Here is a 21064-nt window from a genome sequence, read left to right on the forward strand (position 1 = left end):
CCAACTGAATTAAGTAATTTAAATAAAAATTAGTAACAGATGTACTTTTCACAACTCTAAATGAAAGGTCTGTCGGCACAGAATCATTGTAAGTTTGGCAGGCATTTACAACATTCTCATACGCAAAGCCTTATTTTGGCCATGATATCTCAGTTTCATCATATTCCTGAGCATGCGTGGTAATCACTGGATAGCGATACCAAATCTAAATTCGACGATGCACGTAATTCAGTCCAACCAGTCGACAAATTCAACAAAATAAACTTATTTAACAGGTTAATGGAAAAGCATTTTGCAAGGAACACCACACTGTTTTAAAATATAACTGTGGCACAAAGCAGGGCAGAAATGTTCATCAATGAAAGTGCCAAGAAATATGCCGCAATTAAAGGGCATCACTAGCCACAAAATGTGAAAATACTTTAGGCCAAGGAGAATGCTGAGGAGGCTGCTGTGGCTGTCTCGGCATTCGTTTGTCTTTCAGAAACCAACAAACACTAAGAGTCCGGTACTGAAAAAAAAAAAAAAAAATCTTCAATATGCATCCAGTTTTCGCCCTGCGTATCAGGGGCTTTTTTATTTTCCAGACTCGAAAAAATTTGTTTCAGTAGTCAAGCCAATAAAAGGACGGGTCCTCTGCTACTGTGGCCTGGCAGTCCTTTAGGGGACAGTCTGATTAATTAAGGGTTGATAATGGCAGTACCAGCTGAGGCTCAACCACTGGGAGCTTGGCAGTCTACCCACCTTTAAACGAGTTAAGGGAAGATAACATAGTGTATAGTAATTCTTTCCAATCTTTAAGTTAAACCCAAAGTAAAAATCAAATGGCCAACAGAGACATTTTGTTTCACCAAGTACAAAGTTCCAAGTAAAGTTATGGCTAACTAAAAAATTGACATTTATGGTTGGGAATTTGAAGCAGTTCCTTGCTTGGCATTTTGCCCACCTTTAAATGAGGTAAGGGAAGAAAACCTAGTGTACAGCAACTCTTTCCAAACTAAGTTAAACCCAAAGTCTAATTCAATGGCCAACAGAGAACAGTTCTTTTCCAGGTACAAAATTCCAAGTAAAGTTATGTTTAATTAAAATATTGATATTTATGATTGGGGATTTGAGGCAGTTTCTTCATCTTGATTTAAGTGCAACAGGCTTGTGTTAACTTTTTATCCTTTTTTTTTTTTTAACAACAGAATTAACAATACAAATCACAGCACTGCAGAGAACGATGCAACGTCTTCTTCCAAGTTAACTCTCAAATCAATATCCCTGCAACAGAGATGTGAGAAAAATTTGTACAAGGCTGAATCCATTTTTCACTCACTTTTTGCTTTCACACACCTATAAGCTCAAGACAGGCTAGGACAAGGTCCTATAACAGTCATCAAAAGAAACAGAACAAGCGATTCACTTCTATATTCAAATTCAAGATTGCATCACATTGACACCTGGATGGATGAGGTGATGGGAGGGTTAGGAAGAAGAAATTGAATATTATCAGCACTTTGAGTAACAGGAAATAAATTAAGATGCTACACTTACAAAAAAAAGAAATAATGTCATACTGCGAGAAGCAGTTTTATTAAAATAGGGTGAAGTTAGAGGCATTGAGAGAAATAAGGGCGATGTGACCATATGAGTACCCACATCCAGATTCACACTTTCTACCTTCACTTTTCCCTGTGTATCTGTGTCAGGAACAATTGCCAATCTAAATGATTTAGACAGATTTTCAGTGAGGTCCAAAAGATATTCTAGAAGTCGAAATTGAAAAAATAAAGTAACAATCACCTGCTAAACAATTAAGAATTTCATTTTAGTGATTCCTTAGCCAAATCCCTCATGTACAGTGGAATTCCGATAGCACAGCAGCACAATCTCGGTCAGCCAACAAATACTATGACCACAGCCACATGCTTCTGCGAAGGAGGGTGGGCACAGATAAAAGACAGCACTATCCGCTACAAACACTACAAACAAATGCTCATAAGGTATGGAACATTTAGTGTTTGCAACATGCGTTTCTGTAGATACACATGCTTTGCATAAGCTGTAAAGCAGCACTTCGCTACATATGTGGGCTAGCATGTGGAGGATGCAGATGTCTGAAATAAGGTCCTCAAGACTGTCTGGCCACACATTGCTTGTTTACTGATGAGGATAACTACAAAGCAGTGTTTGGGAAATGTATGGCTTTCACCAAGTGGCTGCTTTACATATATCAGCCAGGGGAATGTTCCCTAGGAATGCCATAGTTGCTGCTTCTACCAAGTAGTCTGTGGTCTTGGGGTACAGCAAGTCTGAATGCACTTGACTATCCATCTGGCAATGACTGCTTTAGATAAAGGCTGACACAGGTGAGGCTTTGTGAAGGCTACAACAAGCCTGTCTGCTTTGCAAAAGTGCCTAGTCCTTGTAACAAGGAGAAGAAAATAAGTTACTTACCTGTAACTAATTCTCCAGTATTTTGAATCTTTCATAGATTCACATGCTTGAATCCTTCCCCGTCGTCAAGACGGGAGCCCCCAGTACATCAAAACACCTATACATACAGGCTACTGCAAAGAAAAAAGGCCTAAGCCTTCACTTTAGTAGCCTATCCTCATCATTTTGAGCAAAAAGACTGAAACAAGGCCCAGCCAATCAGGCTTCCCCTCCCTCTAGAACCCTCCTGAGAGGAGCTCCCTTCCCTCAGATTTTCTCAAGCACGAGTATAAGAGTATCTGAAGAAGACATGAGAAGGTAAGCTTCCCAGGTGAAGAGGGATGGTCGCATGTGAATCTATGAAAGATTCCAATACTGGAGAACTACAGTTACAGGTAAGTAACTTATTTTCTTACGCCAGTATTGGAACTTTCATAGATTCACATGCTTGAATCAGAATAGCAAGCAGTAATGAAGCACATTGTATAACATTAAACCATACATAGAGTTATTGATACATGCACACAGGAATGCATCTATATACAAACATCAGCAAAATCTTGCGGTACGTTAAAACAGGCAAAACTATGAATATGATAGCCGTAAAGGAAGAAAAACAAACTTATGCAAATGCCATGTGCGCAAATTAGACTGGGCTGGCGGGAAAAGGAATAAAGAACTTACAATAGCTCACTGCTACTGGAAAAGATGTCGCAACAACGCTTGTCCTACCGCCATATCTCCTTGCTGAGTTTCCTCCAAACAGTAATGTCTTGAAAAGTATGCACAGACTTCCATGTGGCTGCTCTGCAAATGTCCTGAATGGGCACTCCAGCAAAAAGTGCCATGGATGCAGCCATTTTTCTTGTAGAATGTGCCCGCGGTGGATTCTGCAAAGGTTTTCCTGCCGCTGTATGACAATAGTTAATGGCAAAGGCTATCCACCTCGCAATTCCTTGTTTAGATAAAGCTCGCTCCTTAAGTGGAGCACTGAAAGCCACAAAAAGCTGGTTAGATTGTCTAAACTGTTTAGTTCTGTCCAGGTAAAACTTCAGGCACCTCTGAATATCCAAAAAGTGTAGCGCTTGCTCTGCTGGTGTAGTGAATCCTAGTTCATTTTAATGGGATAACAGGAGTTAGTTTAGCCTCTGGCTTGTAGACTTGTGCCCCCGTCACCTAGTGACTTTTTACCTACTTAGCTTGCTCTGTCTTAGCCCATTTAATTATTTATTTCTTCTAAGATGGCTGCCTTGTTTATAGTTAGGCCACTTGTTATGGGTAACATTATCAGTGTCACCGCGCCAAGGCGTCAAGATCAAGCACCAAAGACAAACAAACAGTAGGTGTTCAAACTTAGGGATTTTCCCTCTCTATTCTTTCAAGGGATTGTTGATATTAATTGCCGACCCAAGCATGTCTGTTATCTATTGTTTAGGAATACACCTACGTCAGGGGACCTTGTAGATCTGTATAAATACATCACACTTTAGACAGATAATCAGAGGGATTCCGACCAGAGGGCATCGCCACTATCGCTGATACCGATGCTGCAGTCGTCTTGACGCTGACCCAGTCTTCGTGTCCCTGCGGAGTCTCAGATAGAGACCTCATTCCAAGGTAACGAGGGTTGGGGGCTCCTCTCTTGGACTTGGCATTGGCAGATTAGGTTTAACAAACCCAGCTCTCCTTTAGGTAGGTTAGGCCTTTTCTCATTAGGGTATTAGGGCATATTACATCTCATATATTTTTCCTACACATTGCAAGATGGTGGGGGTCTTTATAATAATGACTCTTGTCTTCACAATTCAGTTTCTTGCTTTATTCATTATCCTAATCATTGCAGCCCATGCAACTTATCGCAAATTGCAGTTATGTTAAATAAAAACTATTGTAACTTTACTGCATCTGTGTCATTGCCTGCGTTTGTATGAGACATAATATATCTGTGAGAAAAGGGTAATCTCCGTTTAACCATGACACTCCCTGGGATATCTTATTTTCGAGTCCATGCATAAACTGCTAACATAAATCACCTTTTAGTATTGCGTTTCTGGTGAGGTGCTGCTAGTGAGCCGGTAAGGTTGGGAAAACAGTTGCAACTTGTTATAGGAAAGGCGCAGTCGCCTATAAACAAAAGTACTGTCATCCTTAAACCAGCAGTCTTGCTCAGAGCAAGAGTCCAAACTACGACATGGTGCCACCAACGATGGTGTTTAGGCACTAATTTACGGATACCCTGACTATCACTGTCTCACAGACAACAGGTACTCTAAGTACCATTATACGGAGACGTCCGTGGTCTTTGGGAGAATCCTCCTCAGCTGATTAAGCTGCAGGTTGTTAGAGCTCGAACTCATAAAAGGACTAAAAACTTCCCATTTCTGGTGTTCCGTTTCTCTAAAAAAAATATGGCTGATGCCATAGACATTCCTGAAAATGCTAGACATGCACTAACACAACATTTATTAACGCATGGCCTTACAGATGAGGGCGGGGATGTTACTCTGATAATAGAAGCTAATGAAGCATACCAAACAGAAACATTTTACTGTTGGGTCACCTTTCCTGAGGTTAACGAAAGAATGCACACATTTCACACATATGAAGTTGCAAACGTACCTTTACGGTACCAAGCATACCAGTATCATGAAATATTGCTCACGTACCAAGGCCATCAGAACTGGTTCGAAGGCGCCCTACCACATGTACTACAAAGAGTGAGGTTAGGTCCCTTAAGTAATGATGGACCTACGTGGCCTATGTTTGCCACATACACACCTCACCCAGGCTTACAAAATATGCAGATAGCAGATTTACGAGTTTTATATAATGAATTAGTGGCATTATATAGGCGATTAGTCCAGTTCGTAATGTGAACATTGAACACAACACCAGCGCGTCCAGCAGCGCCAGTAGCTGGTGGTTATCAATTGGCTACTGGGATTAATCCACAAACAGTGCATACTGTTATGGGTAAAGTGCCCACGGAACGGGAAAAAAATACCGTTCTGGATTGCCCAGAAAACGAATCAGCTGGAAGCTGTTTCCCCCCATACGGGACCACAGGAAAAACATAGGTTGCTCACTATGTGCTTGCCTTTTGGGATGGTTCCCTCGGTGGATGACTGTGCCACATGGGTTACAGTCTTCGCTGCCATATATACTATCACACATGGTACCCCAACACTTGCCAACTTGCCGGAAGTGTTAAAAAAAAAAAAAAATACAAAATGAGCATGGGGCTGCAGCAGCCCTGGATTTGGGGATGAAATTAATGCGTAACTTGGACGCCGTATCCTCAATAATACTCAGTAATATTAAAGGGAAAGCGGTAGCACTGGCAATTCGCCAGCATCTCCCGGAAACTCAACACCAGGAACAAGAGAGACAGCTACCGAAAATAATTTCAGATACCTATACTAGTATAGGACGGGATAGTTTGGGAGCCAAACCTAAAAAATTGGAAATACAAAGGTACCGCCCACAAGGAGGGTACAAAGCAGGCACGAGAATGCTCAAAGAAGCGCTGGGACAAACAAAAAGATTTCAAAGAAAGAAGGAATAAGAGAGCTGATTCTCCACACCCGGAGAACTCCGAAAGGAGATATAATCTCAGAAATAGGGAGAACATTAAAACTCCAGACAGATATACTGATTCACGTCCCTCTCGTTCCTTTCAGGACGCACCGGATAGACGTAGCAAGAGAGGGGGCCGTCAAGATCGACGTCCGGACTACGTGAAAGAAAAGAAAGACTCACAACAGTCTACCATTGAAAAAGAAGAAATGACTCCTCAACAAAAGCCACAGTTTAAAAAGAAAAAGGTGGCAGCTCTGACAGTTAAAAATGCCAGTAAAATTGAGAACGCTGTTGAGGAACAAGACGTGGGCAGTGACTCTGTTAGACAGTGCGGCAGAAGTCACGATATGTCGCCTGAGTCTGAAAGATCATCTGGATGCGACAGCAACTAGCGATTACATCGCGGTTGAAACAGCGGATGGCCGCGTTCTCCCCCCCCGATAGGGTTTATGATTTAAAAATTCAGATAGAGGGAGACGTGGAGCGCACTATTAGTGTGATATTTTGGGATGTACTTACTAGTGATATCCTATTGGCCGAAAGAGTTTGCCCACCTGAACACGTCCGTAAGCTCCCGCATGGGCAAGATGTCATTTTGCCTTCTTTCTCCGATCTTGTTCCAGAAGCAGATAAAGAAGCCTATGCTTCTGAATGGGCTTTAGCGCAGGCACCTGCACTTTATCGCAATCATGTAGGTTGGGACAAGGAGTCTCCTTGTCATATTATTCCCGTTAGGTCTACACCCCAACCGCAGCCACAATACCCTGTTAAACATGAAGCAAAAGCTCCGGTGAAGGAGATCCTATCACAACTTGAGTACCAGGGAGTAATTGAGCCCTGTAAATCTGCAATGAATAATCCGCTATTCCCCGTTGCAAAGCCAGACCATTCATATAGAACAGTCGTTGATTATAGAAATTTAAATAGTCATACACGCACATATGCTATACAAAATTCACACAGCACAGCACTGATAAACAATATAGTGCGTAAAAAATATAAAACAACATTAGACATATCTAATGGATTCTTCTGCCAGAATTTACCACATGAAAGTCGGGACCTAAGTGCATTTTCATTTGGCTCTCAGAAATGCTTTTGTCGTTTACCTCAAGGCTATAAAATAGCCCAGGCCTGTTTTCAGCCCGTGTAACATCAACATTACATGATATTGATTCCGAGGCATTGTCCTATGTGGATGACACATATCTCACAGACAACGTCCTCGACATTCATCTTGCGAGGGTCGATCGGATCATTTTGGGATTTGCAGACCTCAGTTATAAATTTAATTTTAGGAAGAGCAAGATAGCCTTTCTTAGTGTATTATTCCTGGGATATGAGCTGTCAAATGAGGGGAAGAGCCTGGCCCCGCACTTTCTAGAGAAGTGTGCTCAACTACAGCCTCCAAACACACTTAAGAAATTGCAGTCATTACTGGGTTTCTTCAATTTCGAAAGAACATACATTCCAGATTATGCAGAAGGCATCAAGCCACTTTATGACTTAGTTCAGCCTAAATTTTCTAGCAGACACTGGACAATTGAACACACACACATCCTTAGGGACATGCAACAGGACATGCTAGAAGCTAAACACACACACGTGACAATAAAAGAAACTTGGTCATCAGAATAATTGCTGGTGCCCTTGGATTTACTTATGTCACCTTTAATGAGGATGACACGGTACCAATAGCATATAAATCGCATTTATACTCAAATGCTGAACGTTTTGCACCTACAGAAAAAATTCTGACAGCAGTTCAGATGGCCGTCATAAAAGAGAGGCCCCTTTGCCCATGGGAAACGTATTATTGTTGTCTCCCCGGTGTCGGCCTTCGAGGCTGTCACCAAAGCGAGCGTCCCTAACGTGAAGGCATTACATCCACATTGGATTCAATGGGCAACTTCTCTGACCGCCACTGATGTCAATTATATATTCGATCCCAAGCTTCAGACACAAGAATTTCTCCAGTATGAACAAGAGTACGCCGCTCCTCTGAATATCTTGCCACTCGACAGCTACCATACTGTCATATACACTGATGGTTCGGCACAACCGGCTGTAGGTAATAAACATCAATACTCGGCAGCTTGTGCAGCTGTGAGCGGGGTGATGGAAGATGGAGTTTTCCACCCTCACAATACCTACACGCAGACCTTAGGGGACTGCGCAGCCCAGTTGGCTGAGCTTAAAGCTCTTATTCTAGCGCTCAAACATACTGAGACAGGAAGCCAGACTTTGATAGTCTGTGACTCATATTACTGCGTCCAGTCATACAATGAATATCTCAATCATTGGAAACTGAACGGGTTTAGAGATTCTAAAGGGAACACCATTAAACACAAAAATTTGTGGGGGAGGGTGGCTGATCTTAAGGGTAAGCTACCGTGTGTCCATGTAGTCCATACATTGGGACACCAACGTGTAGGAGTACACGTTACCGGTAATACATTGGCTGATGAAGCAGCCAAAGCATCAGTAGCTACGGCTTCTGTGGCTGCAGTGACTCGTTCTCGGACGAGATTGGATAATGAAATACTGATTGCCGTTAACGCTTCGGCTGCAGGCAAGCCCCTTCCGAAAGGATACCCTACGAACTATACTTACCATATCAGTGTACAGAATGTTGCTTACACAACGATTCCTGGAGTTGGAGATCGAGTGATCCCCAATGATGACCAGAGATTAGATCTAACTACAGAAGCTCATGAGGGTGTCGCTTCTGCACATGCTGGGATACAGGCCACAATAACACTCCTACAGCAACGCTACTGGTGGCCTGGTCTGTGCAGACGCACAAAGCAGTATGTCCTTTGTTGTGACATTTGCCAGCAGATCAAGGGCTGTAATATCAAACTCCCACAGCAGACATCCCTCTTAGTGTCCGACAAGCCACTACAGTGTGTGTACCTGGACCATTGTGGTCCCTTACAGCCTGATGGTGCATACAAATACATTTTAGTAGCTGTAGATTCCTGTTCTAGATTCCTGTGGGTATGGCCACAGCGGTCGGCTGACGCCCGGACTGTTATAAAAGACTTGCTGATCTTTATCGGTACATATGCGGTTGCAGCATTCCATTCGGACCAAGGCCCTGCATTCGCCTCTAAGGCGTTCAGGGACACCATGGGGATGATGGGTGTTGAACTCCATTACTCCTCGCCATACCATCCCGAGGGAAATTCAGTTGTGGAGAGGCAGAATCCTGATCTAAAGCAGTCCTTAACAACTGGAGTATTAGGTTCAGGCCGCAGTTGGTTGCATCACCTATATGGGGTCCAGAGAGCACTGAATAATCTGCCAAGACGGTCCTTGGGGGGGACGCTCTCCATAGGAGGTTCTCTTTAGGATACCTATGTATGTCCCAGATCTTGAAGCCCCTGGTATGATGGCAGCAGACACACCATTTGACTTAAAAGAACATCTCACTGTTTTACAGGAGCTTCAACAATTTTGTGATGATAAATCATCTGCAAGTGCTGCCACCTTGGGAATAAGGGATTTGGCGAAAACTTAAACTGGCTGGATTCCTAAAGTTGGGGATCTGGTTTGTGAGAAGATCGCTGTAAAAAAGGAGTTCGGTCCATCATACAGAGCACCTGTACCAGTCTTGGGAATACAAGGCACCAGGACTGTCATCTTACCACCACTGTCTGGTTCTAAGACGAACAGATTAATCTCCATTGATGACATCAAATTACACCATGTGGCTGATCCTTCACAGTAGACCAGGAGGTCTCTTGGGTGGTTCCCGATCCCCTCTCACTATCCAAGAGGACATCCATCTACATAGTAGGATGAGCATCACTTCTACAGACTATGCAACAATGTCAACTGCTGTTCCAGACACCTCCTCGACCATGGGGAGGGCGGAAAATGAACTTTTGTTGGTTCCAGTCACATCTTCAGTGACCACCTCGCTTCAAGATTTAGCTGTATTTTACACAAACACTTCAACGACTAATGACGTTGTCTACCAAGAGCCTCAACGTGCAGTGGACCAGGGTACTTCGGCTCCTGTGTTTGCAGAGACTACCTCTGGTTATTTCATTGACATTGATGATTTTTCTTCAGATTCATCAGCTACTGTGATTGACTGTATCGATGGCTTAAAAAGAACCATTTGATATACCCATGGAACTACTTGTGGTTCTGTTTGACATTTTTTGCATTATTTTTATGGATTGGTTTTGTCACGGTTTTCTTTTTACTGATAAATGGCCACTATATTCCTGATCGCTCCTCTGTGGAGCTTGTTGATGAAGTTTTAACACCACATCATTCTTTGCATAAATTCCGAAGAGATTTGGCTCCTGTAAATATTACAGCAATACCGATTACTGATGGGATTGTGTGGGACAAAATTCCATTTGATATATACGGGCCTACAGAAATTATTCAAATACCATACATGTTCAAAATTTCAATGACTGATGTAATTACACCTGATGTTGTCTCTGATGATTGGGATGTCCAAACAGTTGAGTCCATGCTAACTGAAATGAAGGACTATTCCGCTTTTGAAAGTGATTATGTATATGATTATACAATGAATTATGGGGAAATGTTCTGCTATAACAATTGGGGACATCACTACCTACACCGTGCCACTAGATACAGGTCAGTATTGAATTACACAGAGTGGGAACACTGTTCTACACCACAGGTGGGGAGTCCAAAGTATTATAGCGATAAATTTACATACTTTTCTGGGCATGATACAAGAAAAGCAGAGTCATATTATTTTAAAATACCTCCGGCACAAATAAGAAAAATGTTGCTAACTGATACAAAATTGATTTATTCAGATCCCTTTGTTTCCCGGCTCGCAGTTGAGGGTTTAGTAATATTGGAAGAGCACTATCGATTTGAAAAGGGTACGGGGAACACAAGATTGGCAAATACAGGGTAGGGAGGCTTTATTTTGAGCATGCCTGATTCCTGTGCAAATGATTTTCTTAAATGACACTATTCAGCAGACATCCTGTCTGGGGTTAGCAAAAATTAAAGATCTGAACACGCCTAGTATCCCTACTCCGGCAAAGTTTAAAGATTGGCGACACTTCCTTAATATCACAGAGGAAAGGCTAGATGCAATGGTTAAGGCTGGTACCTATAATTCTTCACTTTCCAGTCCCGGCGGGTGGTTAGTATGGCCTACCGACACTAATGAGTGTCAAACGCGTTTTTTGAACTCTTCAGGGGATTTTTCAATTAACAGTATTTTAAAATAATATGACTCTGCTTTTCTTGTATCATGCCCAGAAAAGTATGTAAATTTATCGCTATAATACTTTGGACTCCCCACCTGTGGTGTAGAACAGTGTTCCCACTCTGTGTAATTCAATACTGACCTGTATCTAGTGGCACGGTGTAGGTAGTGATGTCCCCAATTGTTATAGCAGAACATTTCCCCATAATTCATTGTATAATCATATACATAATCACTTTCAAAAGCGGAATAGTCCTTCATTTCAGTTAGCATGGACTCAACTGTTTGGACATCCCAATCATCATATCTGGTCAACATACAGGTATAGGTACAACATCCAGTGTGGGTAAGCTGTGCCAGCAATGGGTACAAACGAACACGTTAGCTGCAGTTAAGAAACACCTGAACACTCTTTCTGAAAATATAGACTTGCAGGATTTTCTGCTGGGTCCTAGGAAACAGCGCTCAAAAAGGTTTTTATATGCTATGTACAATGAAATTTGGAAACTTTCCCAGATTGAGGCTATGCGCGTTTAAGGCAACTAGATAAAGAAAATTTAGAAAAAAACATTAGCTGTCGTCGACAACGGCATGAATACACTGTCCAACAGGATTTATTCGCTATCGAATATAGTGTCGTCTGCTATTGATATCACTCAGACAGACTTGTCCCAGTTATATCATGGGCAGACACAGCTACGTTCCATCATGCAGCTAGGTTGGACATTACAGACACTGAAAAGTGGCCACATTCCATGGAAGTATATTAATGGGAGTGAATTCTTCACTGCTTTTGATTTTTCCAAGGAACAAGTCACAATGGCTAAAAGGGAGTCTAGTTTCACCCTGCTTCAAGTAGAGAAGTTAGATAAGTTGCCCTTCACGGTAGCAGAGAGTCCTTCAACTATCTGGCTCTTACATGGCATTGTTAATTTACCGATTTCGACCTTTCGTTTCTCGAGCTGCCTGAAACACCTTGCAGTGGGAAGATATGAGCAACTAGGAGATAGCTTTACTAAGGAAGAGTGGGAGTTGTCCTTTGACTATAGATGTCTGAACGGCGAGAAGGAAGTCTTTCTTAGCGGAAGCGAAATTGAGACTGCTGTTCGTCATTCTATGATATGTAAGCAGGTGTCTCTTCAGGGTCTTTGCAATGCGGGGGTCGCAAATTTGGCCTGTTTTCTGAAGGGTACTCCCGTCCCTTTGATTCGCCCTATATTTCATGTACTTTCCAATGGAAGTTATGTGGTACTGAACGATCAAAGTTGTTGCGGCATGCGACCTGGAATTGCCTACGCAATCTCGGTCACGAAGGTCGTTACGTGTTGTGGCCATGTTTTGTTTCCCCCCACACGAGAGATAAAAGTATCGGACATGTGGCCCCACATAGATACTATTAATGTGAACTATGACAAGCTGAGTCGGCTAAAGGCGCTATTGTTTCAGAAAAAGGTCGCCTTGACATCCGCAAAAGAGACGTATGCTCTCCAGATTGCGAGATCATCAGCTGAGATACAATCCCTTTTAAATACCAATTTCCCCAAACACTTTGGAGAGCTGGTATCCAGAATATTCAATGCTTCAAGCACCACTGGGATTGTTCATTTCTTTAAGGCTGTCGGGTCTGGTTTCGCGTCCATCGTCCAGACTGTCTTCGGAGTCATCCCATCAGCCATCCATTCTCTCATTTCAAGTGTGTTTGGTGGCTTTCCAATTATTTTGCCTTTGATTGGCGGACTACTACTGCTATTTCTTCTGATCCGCAGTGGTTGTTTCTTTCCAGCAACGCAGAGGAATGGAGCCGCTCCCGCCAACTCCACTGTGCCGTGAGCGCATGGCTCGGATCTTAGGTGTACCTTTGCTGTTGGAACTGGAGCTTGACTGGTCGTTGTCATTTCGGCCACTTCTCTGGTCTGGTGTGTACAACCAGTCTTCCGCTGCATATGGTGTCTATTTGAACATCTGCCTATGGTCTGTCTTGCTGTTGCACTGACATCTCCTGTGGACCATGAACTGCTGATGTCCCCGATGAGGGTTCATACGCGGTCATGCCCTTTGAGACTGAGGTTGCTCCGCGAGGCCACCTATGAGCCTTCCGTTGTGAGATCTACCATGGATGAGGACACTGCAACGGATAACGATACACCAGGAAATACGTCTCACTTCTGCTCTGTGGATCCGTTTGTAGGCCCAGCACTCGACTTATCATCGGACGATGTTGACTCATTTTTGAGGTCCTTGGTTGGTGACTTCGATGACATTCTTCAAAATCATGCGTATAACAAATAATTTGATGAAATGACTTGCCATTCCCGATTCCAAATTAAGCATTTAAATTGACATTTGCTGTTGCACGCTGTACTTGTCATAGTTGACATTAACATCTCGGTATGTATTTTAACAGATTTGTTTTAACATATTTTTAACACATGCTAATGCTTTTTTAGCTTGTTTTTGCTTTTAGCTTTTAGTTCAGAGGCAACTTTTAGCATTTGGGTTCCTGTACCTTCGTCATACCTGTTACGGGAATGGGGAGGGTGTAGTGAATCCTAGTTCATTTTAATGGGATAACAGGAGTTAGCTTAGCCTCTGGCTTGTAGACTCGTGCCCCCGTCACCTAGTGACTTTTAACCTACTTAGCTTGCTCTGTCTTAGCCCATTTAATTATTTATTTCTTCTAAGATGGCTGCCTTGTTTATAGTTAGGCCACTTGTTATGGGTAACATTATCAGTGTCACCGCACCAAGGCGTCAAGATCAAGCACCAAAGACAAACAAACAGTAGGTGTTCAAACTTAGGGATTTTCCTTCTCTATACTTTCGAGGGATTGTTGATATTAATTGCCGTCCCAAGCATGTCTGTTATCTATAGTTTAGGAATACACCTACGTCAGGGGACATTGTAGATCTGTATAAATACATCACACTTTAGACAGATAATCAGAGGGATTCCGACCAGAGGGCATCGCCACCATCGCTGATACCGATGCTGCAGTCGTCTTGACGCTGACCCAGTCTTTCTGTCCCTGCGGAGTCTGAGATCGAGACCTCATTCCAAGGTAACGAGGGTTGGGGGCTCCTCTCTTGGACATGGCATTGGCAGATTAGGTTTAACAAACCCAGCTCTCCTTTAGGTAGGAGGTTAGGCCTTTTCACATTAGGGTATTAGGGCATAGTACATCTCATATATTTTTCCTACACATTGCAAGATGATGGGGGTCTTTATAATAATGACTCTTGTCTTCACAATTCTGTTTCTTGCTTTATTCATTATCCTAATCATTGCAGCCCATGCAACTTATCGCAAATTGCAGTTATGTTAAATTAAAACTATTGTAACTTTACTGCATCTGTGTCATTGCCTGTGTTTGAATGAGACATAATATATCTGTGAGAAAAGGGTAATCTCCGTTTAACCACGACACTCCCTGAGATATCTTATGTTCGAGTCCATGCGTGAACGGCTGCCATAAATCACCTTTTACTATTGTGTTTCAGGTGAGGTGCTATTAGTGAGCCGGTAAGGTTGGGACAACAGTTGCGACTTGTTGTAGGAAAGACGCAGTCACCTATAAACAAAAGTACTGTCTTCCTTAAACCAGCAGTCTTGCTCAGAGCAAGAGTCCAAACTACGACACTGGCATCGATGGATTAGGAAAGTATGTTTTCAGTATCACTGGTTGATTTCTATGAAATTCGGACTGCACCTTAGGTATGAATTTTGGATTTGTTTGCAAAATTACTCTATCCTTTTTGAATTGTAAGAAAGGATCCTGGATCGTGAATGCCTGCATTTCACTTACTCTTCTAGCCGAGGCGAGAGCGAGCAGAAGAGAGACTTTCCAGGATAGGAACTTTATATCTGCCTTGTGGATTGGCTCAAACGTGGTTTCATTAATTGAGACAAGACCAAATTAAGGTGCCATGAAGGAGGTGCCGGCCGTACCAGAGAGAAGGACCTAAGCAGACCCTTAAGAAACAGTTTTATGACTCTCGCCGACCACAGGGTAGGCACGTTCTCCGTACGCCTATAACAGGAAATTGCTGCCAGGTGAACTTTAATCGAAGAAATCGCCAAACCCGAACTGGCTAGGAGCAGAAGATAAGGTAAAAACTGCTGCGGTGATGACGAAAAGGGGTGCACCTGGACCCGAGCACACCTAGAGCAGAATCTCTGCCACTTCAGACGATAACATTTGTTGATACTCTCAGCTACAGCTCTGGCAAGAATGGCCCTGCAATCCGATGGCAAATCTAGATGCGCAAACTCGGTGTTCAGGAGCCAGGCTATCAAGTGAAGTGAAGCCGGATCCGAGTGAAGAACTTGGCCCTCGTTCATCTTAAGTAGGGAGGTAGAGGGATGCTGCGGCTCTGCGAGAGGTGAAGGAGTTCTGTATACCAAAACTGACAAGGCCATGCTGGAGCATCAGAAGGAGCTTGCAGCGTTCGATCTTGATCTTCTCCAGAACCCTTGGAATCAGGGGAATGGGAGGAAAAGCGTAGGCATAAATTCCTGACCATGCCATGTAAAACGCATTCGCCCAAGAGCCCCGATGTGGATCCCGACTGGCGAAGAAATGGCATTTCGCATTCTGTGGGGTGGCATAGAGATCCAGGTTTGGTTTCCCCCATACAGCAAAAACCTGATTCAAGACTTCCTGGTCCAATTCCCACTCGTGGCTGGACGATCGTGATCTGCTCAGGGAATCCGCAGTGATGTTCTGTATACCTGGGACATATTCCACTCGAAGGTTTACTTTGTGGCTGATAGACCATTCCCAAATGCGCTGAGATTCTATCGATAAGAGTAGAGAACTGGTTCCTCCCTTCTTGTTTATGTAATGCATTGTCATTGTGTTGTCCGTCCAGATGACAACCGAGGAACCTCTTATTTTTTGGGAGAAAAGCGCACTGCGCTAGTCGAACAGCCTTCAATTCGAAGTAATTGATGTGAAAGACTTTCTGATGCGGCTTCCATTTGCCTCTTACTTGTAGGTGTTGGAGGAAAGCACCCCATCCTTCGAGAGAAGCGTCTGTAGATATCACCCAAGGTGCTTGTTGGGGGAGAAAAGAAAGTCCCTTCGCTAAGTGAGACTCCTGAGTCCACCAAGCTAGAGAGAGCATCATGGGCTTGGTAGTCCTGATGATATCGTTGAGACCCCATGGCTTGTGCCCATTGAACATCTAACTGCTCCTGGAGGGGTCTCATTCTTAGATGACAGAAAGGCACCAGAGGAATGCAGGAGGACATCATCCCTAACAGGGACTTGAATAGGCAAACTGAAACGTACTTTCTTTTTTGTAAACGCTTTGCGAAGGAGAGGAGCTTTCTCTGTCTGTCCTCTGTAGGGGCTGCCTTGTTGGTGGAAGTGTACAGTACTGCCCCTAGAAAAGTTCTTCTCCTTAGGGGCTGGAAAGCTGATTTTTCCCGATTGACCGTTCGGCCCAGGCTCGTGAACAGCTCGATACACGCTCTCGTGGACTTCTGCGCCTGAGATCTGGATCTGGCTTTGACCAGCCAATCATCCAGATACGGGAAGACTTGATGGTTTTGCCTCCTGAGAAAAGCTGCCACTAGAGCCAAGCACTTGGTGAAGATCCTGGGAGCCGACTTCAGGCCGAAGGGCAAGACTTTGAACTGGTAATGGTCTCCGGCTACTGCAAATCTGAGATATCTTCTGTGGGAGGGATGAATAGGGATATGAAAATGTGTCCTGTAAATCGAGGGTGGCCATGAAATCCCCCAAATTTAAAAGGGACAGAATGTCTGATAAGGTGATCATACGGAATGAATTAAATGTTGAGATCCCTGAAGTCTAAAATTGGACGCAAACTTTTTTGCTTCTTTTGAACTAAGAAGAATCAGGAGTAATAACCCATTCCTCTCTCCCGATGTGGAACCTTTTCTATAGCTCCCTTGAGAAGCATAGACTCGACCTCCTGCCTGAGCAGATGCAAGTGCTTCACCTTTCGAGGAAGGGGAGGCTTAGTAGGGGGGTAGTGCAGGAACTCCAGCATATGGCCAAACTGTATGAGATTTAGGACCCATTGGTCTGATGTTATCTTCTGCTAATTGTGGAAGTAGAGGGAAATCCTTCACCCTGGTTTTCAAGGCAAGTGAAGGTTTGTAGCCGGAGACAATAGCAAGTCATTGTCTACAGCCTGTATCTTTTGGTTGTCTTACAGCCTTTCCTCTCTGGGAAACTCTCAAATAAGTCGCATGATGAGGCATTCTCTGTTGGAATTGAGGACGAAAGGAATGGGATGCCGCAGAGACTGAAGGATATCTATACTGCTGAAACCCTGGTCTGTACGATGAGTAGCCATGGCCTCGAGCTCCTCGGAAAGGCTACCATTTAAACTGCAGGGTACCCAGGGACCTGGCTGTGTCCATGTCAGTCTTAATTGACTGAAGCGCATCATCAATGTGCTTCCCAAAAAGGGCTTCACCATCAAAGGGAAGGTCAAGGATCTTATTTTGGACCTCAGGTCTAAATGAAGTTGCTCGGAGGCAACCTTGCCTTCTGAGAACAGCAGACGGAAAGCCGTAGTAGCGATGTCCATAGCGCAGTCTATAATTTCCGCAGAAGATCTCTCCCCATCCTGCAAGACTTTCTTTGCTTCTGATTTACAGTCTTCAGGCAGTTGATCCAAATAGGGCGCAATGTCAGCCCATATCTACCTATCGTATCTGCCTAAGATAGCCAGCGTTAGAAGCTCGTATAATAAGCAAAGCCATTAATGAAAAAACTTTTCCTATATTGTCTAATCTCCTACCCTCTTTGTTGGGTGGGGCAGAGATTGGTGCTGAAGGGTTCCTTGATCTGCATTGAGCCGCCTGAGCTATTACTGAGTCTGGTCTGGGATGGCCCGTGAGGCAGGCCGGAGAGTCTTCAGGTGCCTTATATTTCTTATCAAGGCGAGGTAGAACTGGGGTGACCGTGGCTGGGTTCTTCATAACTCTAATGCCTTCATTCCAGATATAGTCCACAATCGGCATAGATTTAACGCTCTTTTGAAAAGGCTCCTTAAAATCATACAAAAAACAGTCCATCTGTTTTGTGGGCATGGGAGACTCAAATCTTTTAGCAGCTCTTTCCAGCAGGTTGTGGAAACCGCCGATGTCACCCGGAGGGGAATCTACAGGAACCGGAGAGGACGGAGTGGGAATTTGATAGTCATCCCATTCAGTTATTGCGTCCGGCAATTCTCCTTCCTCTCTATCATCATCATCCTCAGAGGAGGACAAATCCTGCACAGGAATGGAAATCGGTGTTTGTGGCGGTCCCTGGGATGTTTGAATTCCTGGATGGACAGGGGTAGAAGGGATAGAGGATGCAACAGGTTGCTGAACTTCCAAGCCAGCTTTTGGAAACCACCTTCTAAAGTCGTTCAACATAAGTTGTAGATCAGCTATGAGTGATCCTGGCAAGGAAACCAGCTGCTCCTGATAAGGATACTGGTGGGGTAACGGGTAGTAAGATTGAGGATCACGTTGGGTGTCCTCTTCTAGATCCTGGCACTTGACATGCAGTTCTGATGGGCTGTGAGCAACCCCGAAAGGTCCCTCATCGTCTGAGTCCTCTTGCTCTAGCAGATGCGTAGGTACCAAGGCTGAAACTCTACCTGGAGATGTTAACAACAGTGAAAGGAAATAAGACTTCTTGTGTGCCTTAACCCTCGTTGACGGCATCGTCGACGGCAACACGGATGACATCGTCGACGGTACACTCGTCGGCATCACCGACGGCATCAGCGTCGCCGACGGAGACATCGATGAAGAAATTCTCATAGACGAGGAAAACAACAACGGTAGAGTCAACGTTGACGGTCTCACAGGCGGTAACATGGATGAAGGAGAGGCGATGTGCGAGGCAACCATGAACGTCGTCGACACGATTGCCGATGAAGAGGGTAACGCCGTAGAGATTGTAGCCGTCAACAACGATGCTATACAGACACTTTTGGACACCACCGTCAACGGTGTCGTCGATTTTCTTGATGGTCTCTTAAAAACCTGTTTCACCACGGGCGGTGGTGTTGGAGGCTCAGAAAAAGCTCTCTTACTGCGCTCTGAGGAAACAGATCTCTCTTTTGAGTGCTTTTTAGAAGCAGAACTCCTGTGAGGAGAACTGGAAGGACTTCCAGGTTTAGAGGACATCCTTTTTGATTTCTTGTGAGCCTTTCTAGGAAGCTCTTCCGAGTGAGGTTGAGGAGATCTGCCTCTTTTATGTAGCTTTCTGGAGGAAATTGTAGATTCCTCACTGTCAGAGCCAGACAGTGGGTTAGATCTGGACATCAGCTTCTGGAGCCAAATTAGTAGTCTACCCTCCCTGTCTGAGGGTTTTGTTAGAGAAGGTCCTGCAGACCTTGCAGTCTTTGGACACATGGTCAGGGTAGAGGCAGGAAATACAGTCTCTGTGTGGGTCCTCAGAGTGAAGCCTCTTTTTCCCACAGGTCTTACAGGCTCTGAAAAGGCTTTTCTTCTCTTTATCGGACATGATGAATTCTTTCCAAAACAGAGTTCTCTTTAGCAAGGTAAGAAGAAGACACCTTACTTGCTATAGAAAATCCTTTTTCTGAAGAAAACCAGCAAAAATGAACTTCTCTGAAGTGTTGACTGAGCAGAGCTCAATGGAGACTCCCTAGCACGACGTGCAGTAGAAAATCTGAGGGAAGGGAGCTCCTCTCAGGAGGGTTCTAGAGGGAGGGAAGCCTCATTGGCTAGGCCTTGTTTTGGTCTTTTTGCTCATAATGATGAGGATAGGCTACTAAAGTAAAGGCTTAGGCCTTTTTTCTTTGCAGTAGCCTGTATGTATAGCTGTTTTGATGTACCAGGGGCTCCCATCTCGACGACGGGGAAGGATTCAAGCATGTGTATCTATGAAAGTTCCAATACTGGAGTAAGAATGATGGCAGCTCTGAGATGCATATGGAGAGAGGCACAAAGGACAAGGAAGTGGGCTTGCAGTAATGGTTGTATGGGAAGTTGTCATCCAGAAGGGAAAGAAACTGAGGCCAAGCGGAGAGAGGATGAAAGCATTGGGACAGAGACTGGAAGGAGAAAGAACCCCTGAGGGAGTGTGGTGGTGGCGCAAAGAAGGAGTTGAAAGGTGAGGAGCAGGAACGTGTGGACAGGAAAGTGGAGGGCGCAGAAGCTGGAGTGGTCGACACAAAGGATGTGGAATTGGGAGGCTACAAGAGATGAAGCAAAAGGATGAGGCAAAGATCTTCTCAAGAACAGAAAGAAAATTAGTTGCTTGCCTGTAACTGCAGCTATCCAGTATTGGTATCTTTCATATATCCACATGTTTGAATCAATACCTGTTGTTGTAGTGGGAGTCACACTGTACAATAATAAAGCAGTATGTAAAACTATCATAGGTTATAATGGTGCTAGGCCATTAGTTTAACAAGACTATATCCTTTTTTTTTTAAAAAGGACCAAACTTGAACTATAACCAATCAGGTGCTAGCACCCTCTATAACACTCCCAAGAGAGGGTGATTCCCTCAGATTTGTGAGCACAAGTGGGATTAAGGAACAAGACACTTATCTTTGGAAACAAATTATCTGGTAGAGACTTATTCTAGTTGCAGATTCCTTACCTTAGAATTTCCCCCCAAGTGTCAGTGTGGATCTGGAGACTTTTCTTCAAGCAGTAACCATGCACGCCGTAAGGTGGCATCGGTCGACTCAGTGTCAATCGTTGGCGTCGTGGTCACCCGATATGGCGTTGTGGGTCATATATAGGCACCACCCTGGCACACTGATGTCAGTTTCTTTTCACGACTTTCCATGCCAGAAGCGCAGAGCCATGAAGAACACTGATCCTGTTGAGCCAGAA

The 21064-nt window shown here is 44.0% G+C and overlaps 1 protein-coding gene across 3 annotated transcripts in view; it reads right to left on the bottom strand.

Annotated features, from left to right (window-relative positions):
• Positions 1-1192: 1192 nt before the first annotated feature.
• Positions 1193-21064, bottom strand: part of LOC138265504 (gametocyte-specific factor 1-like) — a 424543-nt gene continuing 404671 nt past the window's right edge. For all 3 annotated transcript variants that reach the window (XM_069213286.1, XM_069213284.1, XM_069213285.1), the window contains one exon: positions 1193-1266. In XM_069213286.1, coding sequence (XP_069069387.1) covers positions 1253-1266 — 14 coding nt within the window. In that variant the 3' untranslated portion in view covers positions 1193-1252. The remainder of the gene's footprint in view (positions 1267-21064) is intronic.

The sequence above is a fragment of the Pleurodeles waltl genome, chromosome 11 (genome assembly GCF_031143425.1).
Source record: "Pleurodeles waltl isolate 20211129_DDA chromosome 11, aPleWal1.hap1.20221129, whole genome shotgun sequence".
Taxonomy (NCBI): domain Eukaryota; kingdom Metazoa; phylum Chordata; class Amphibia; order Caudata; family Salamandridae; genus Pleurodeles; species Pleurodeles waltl.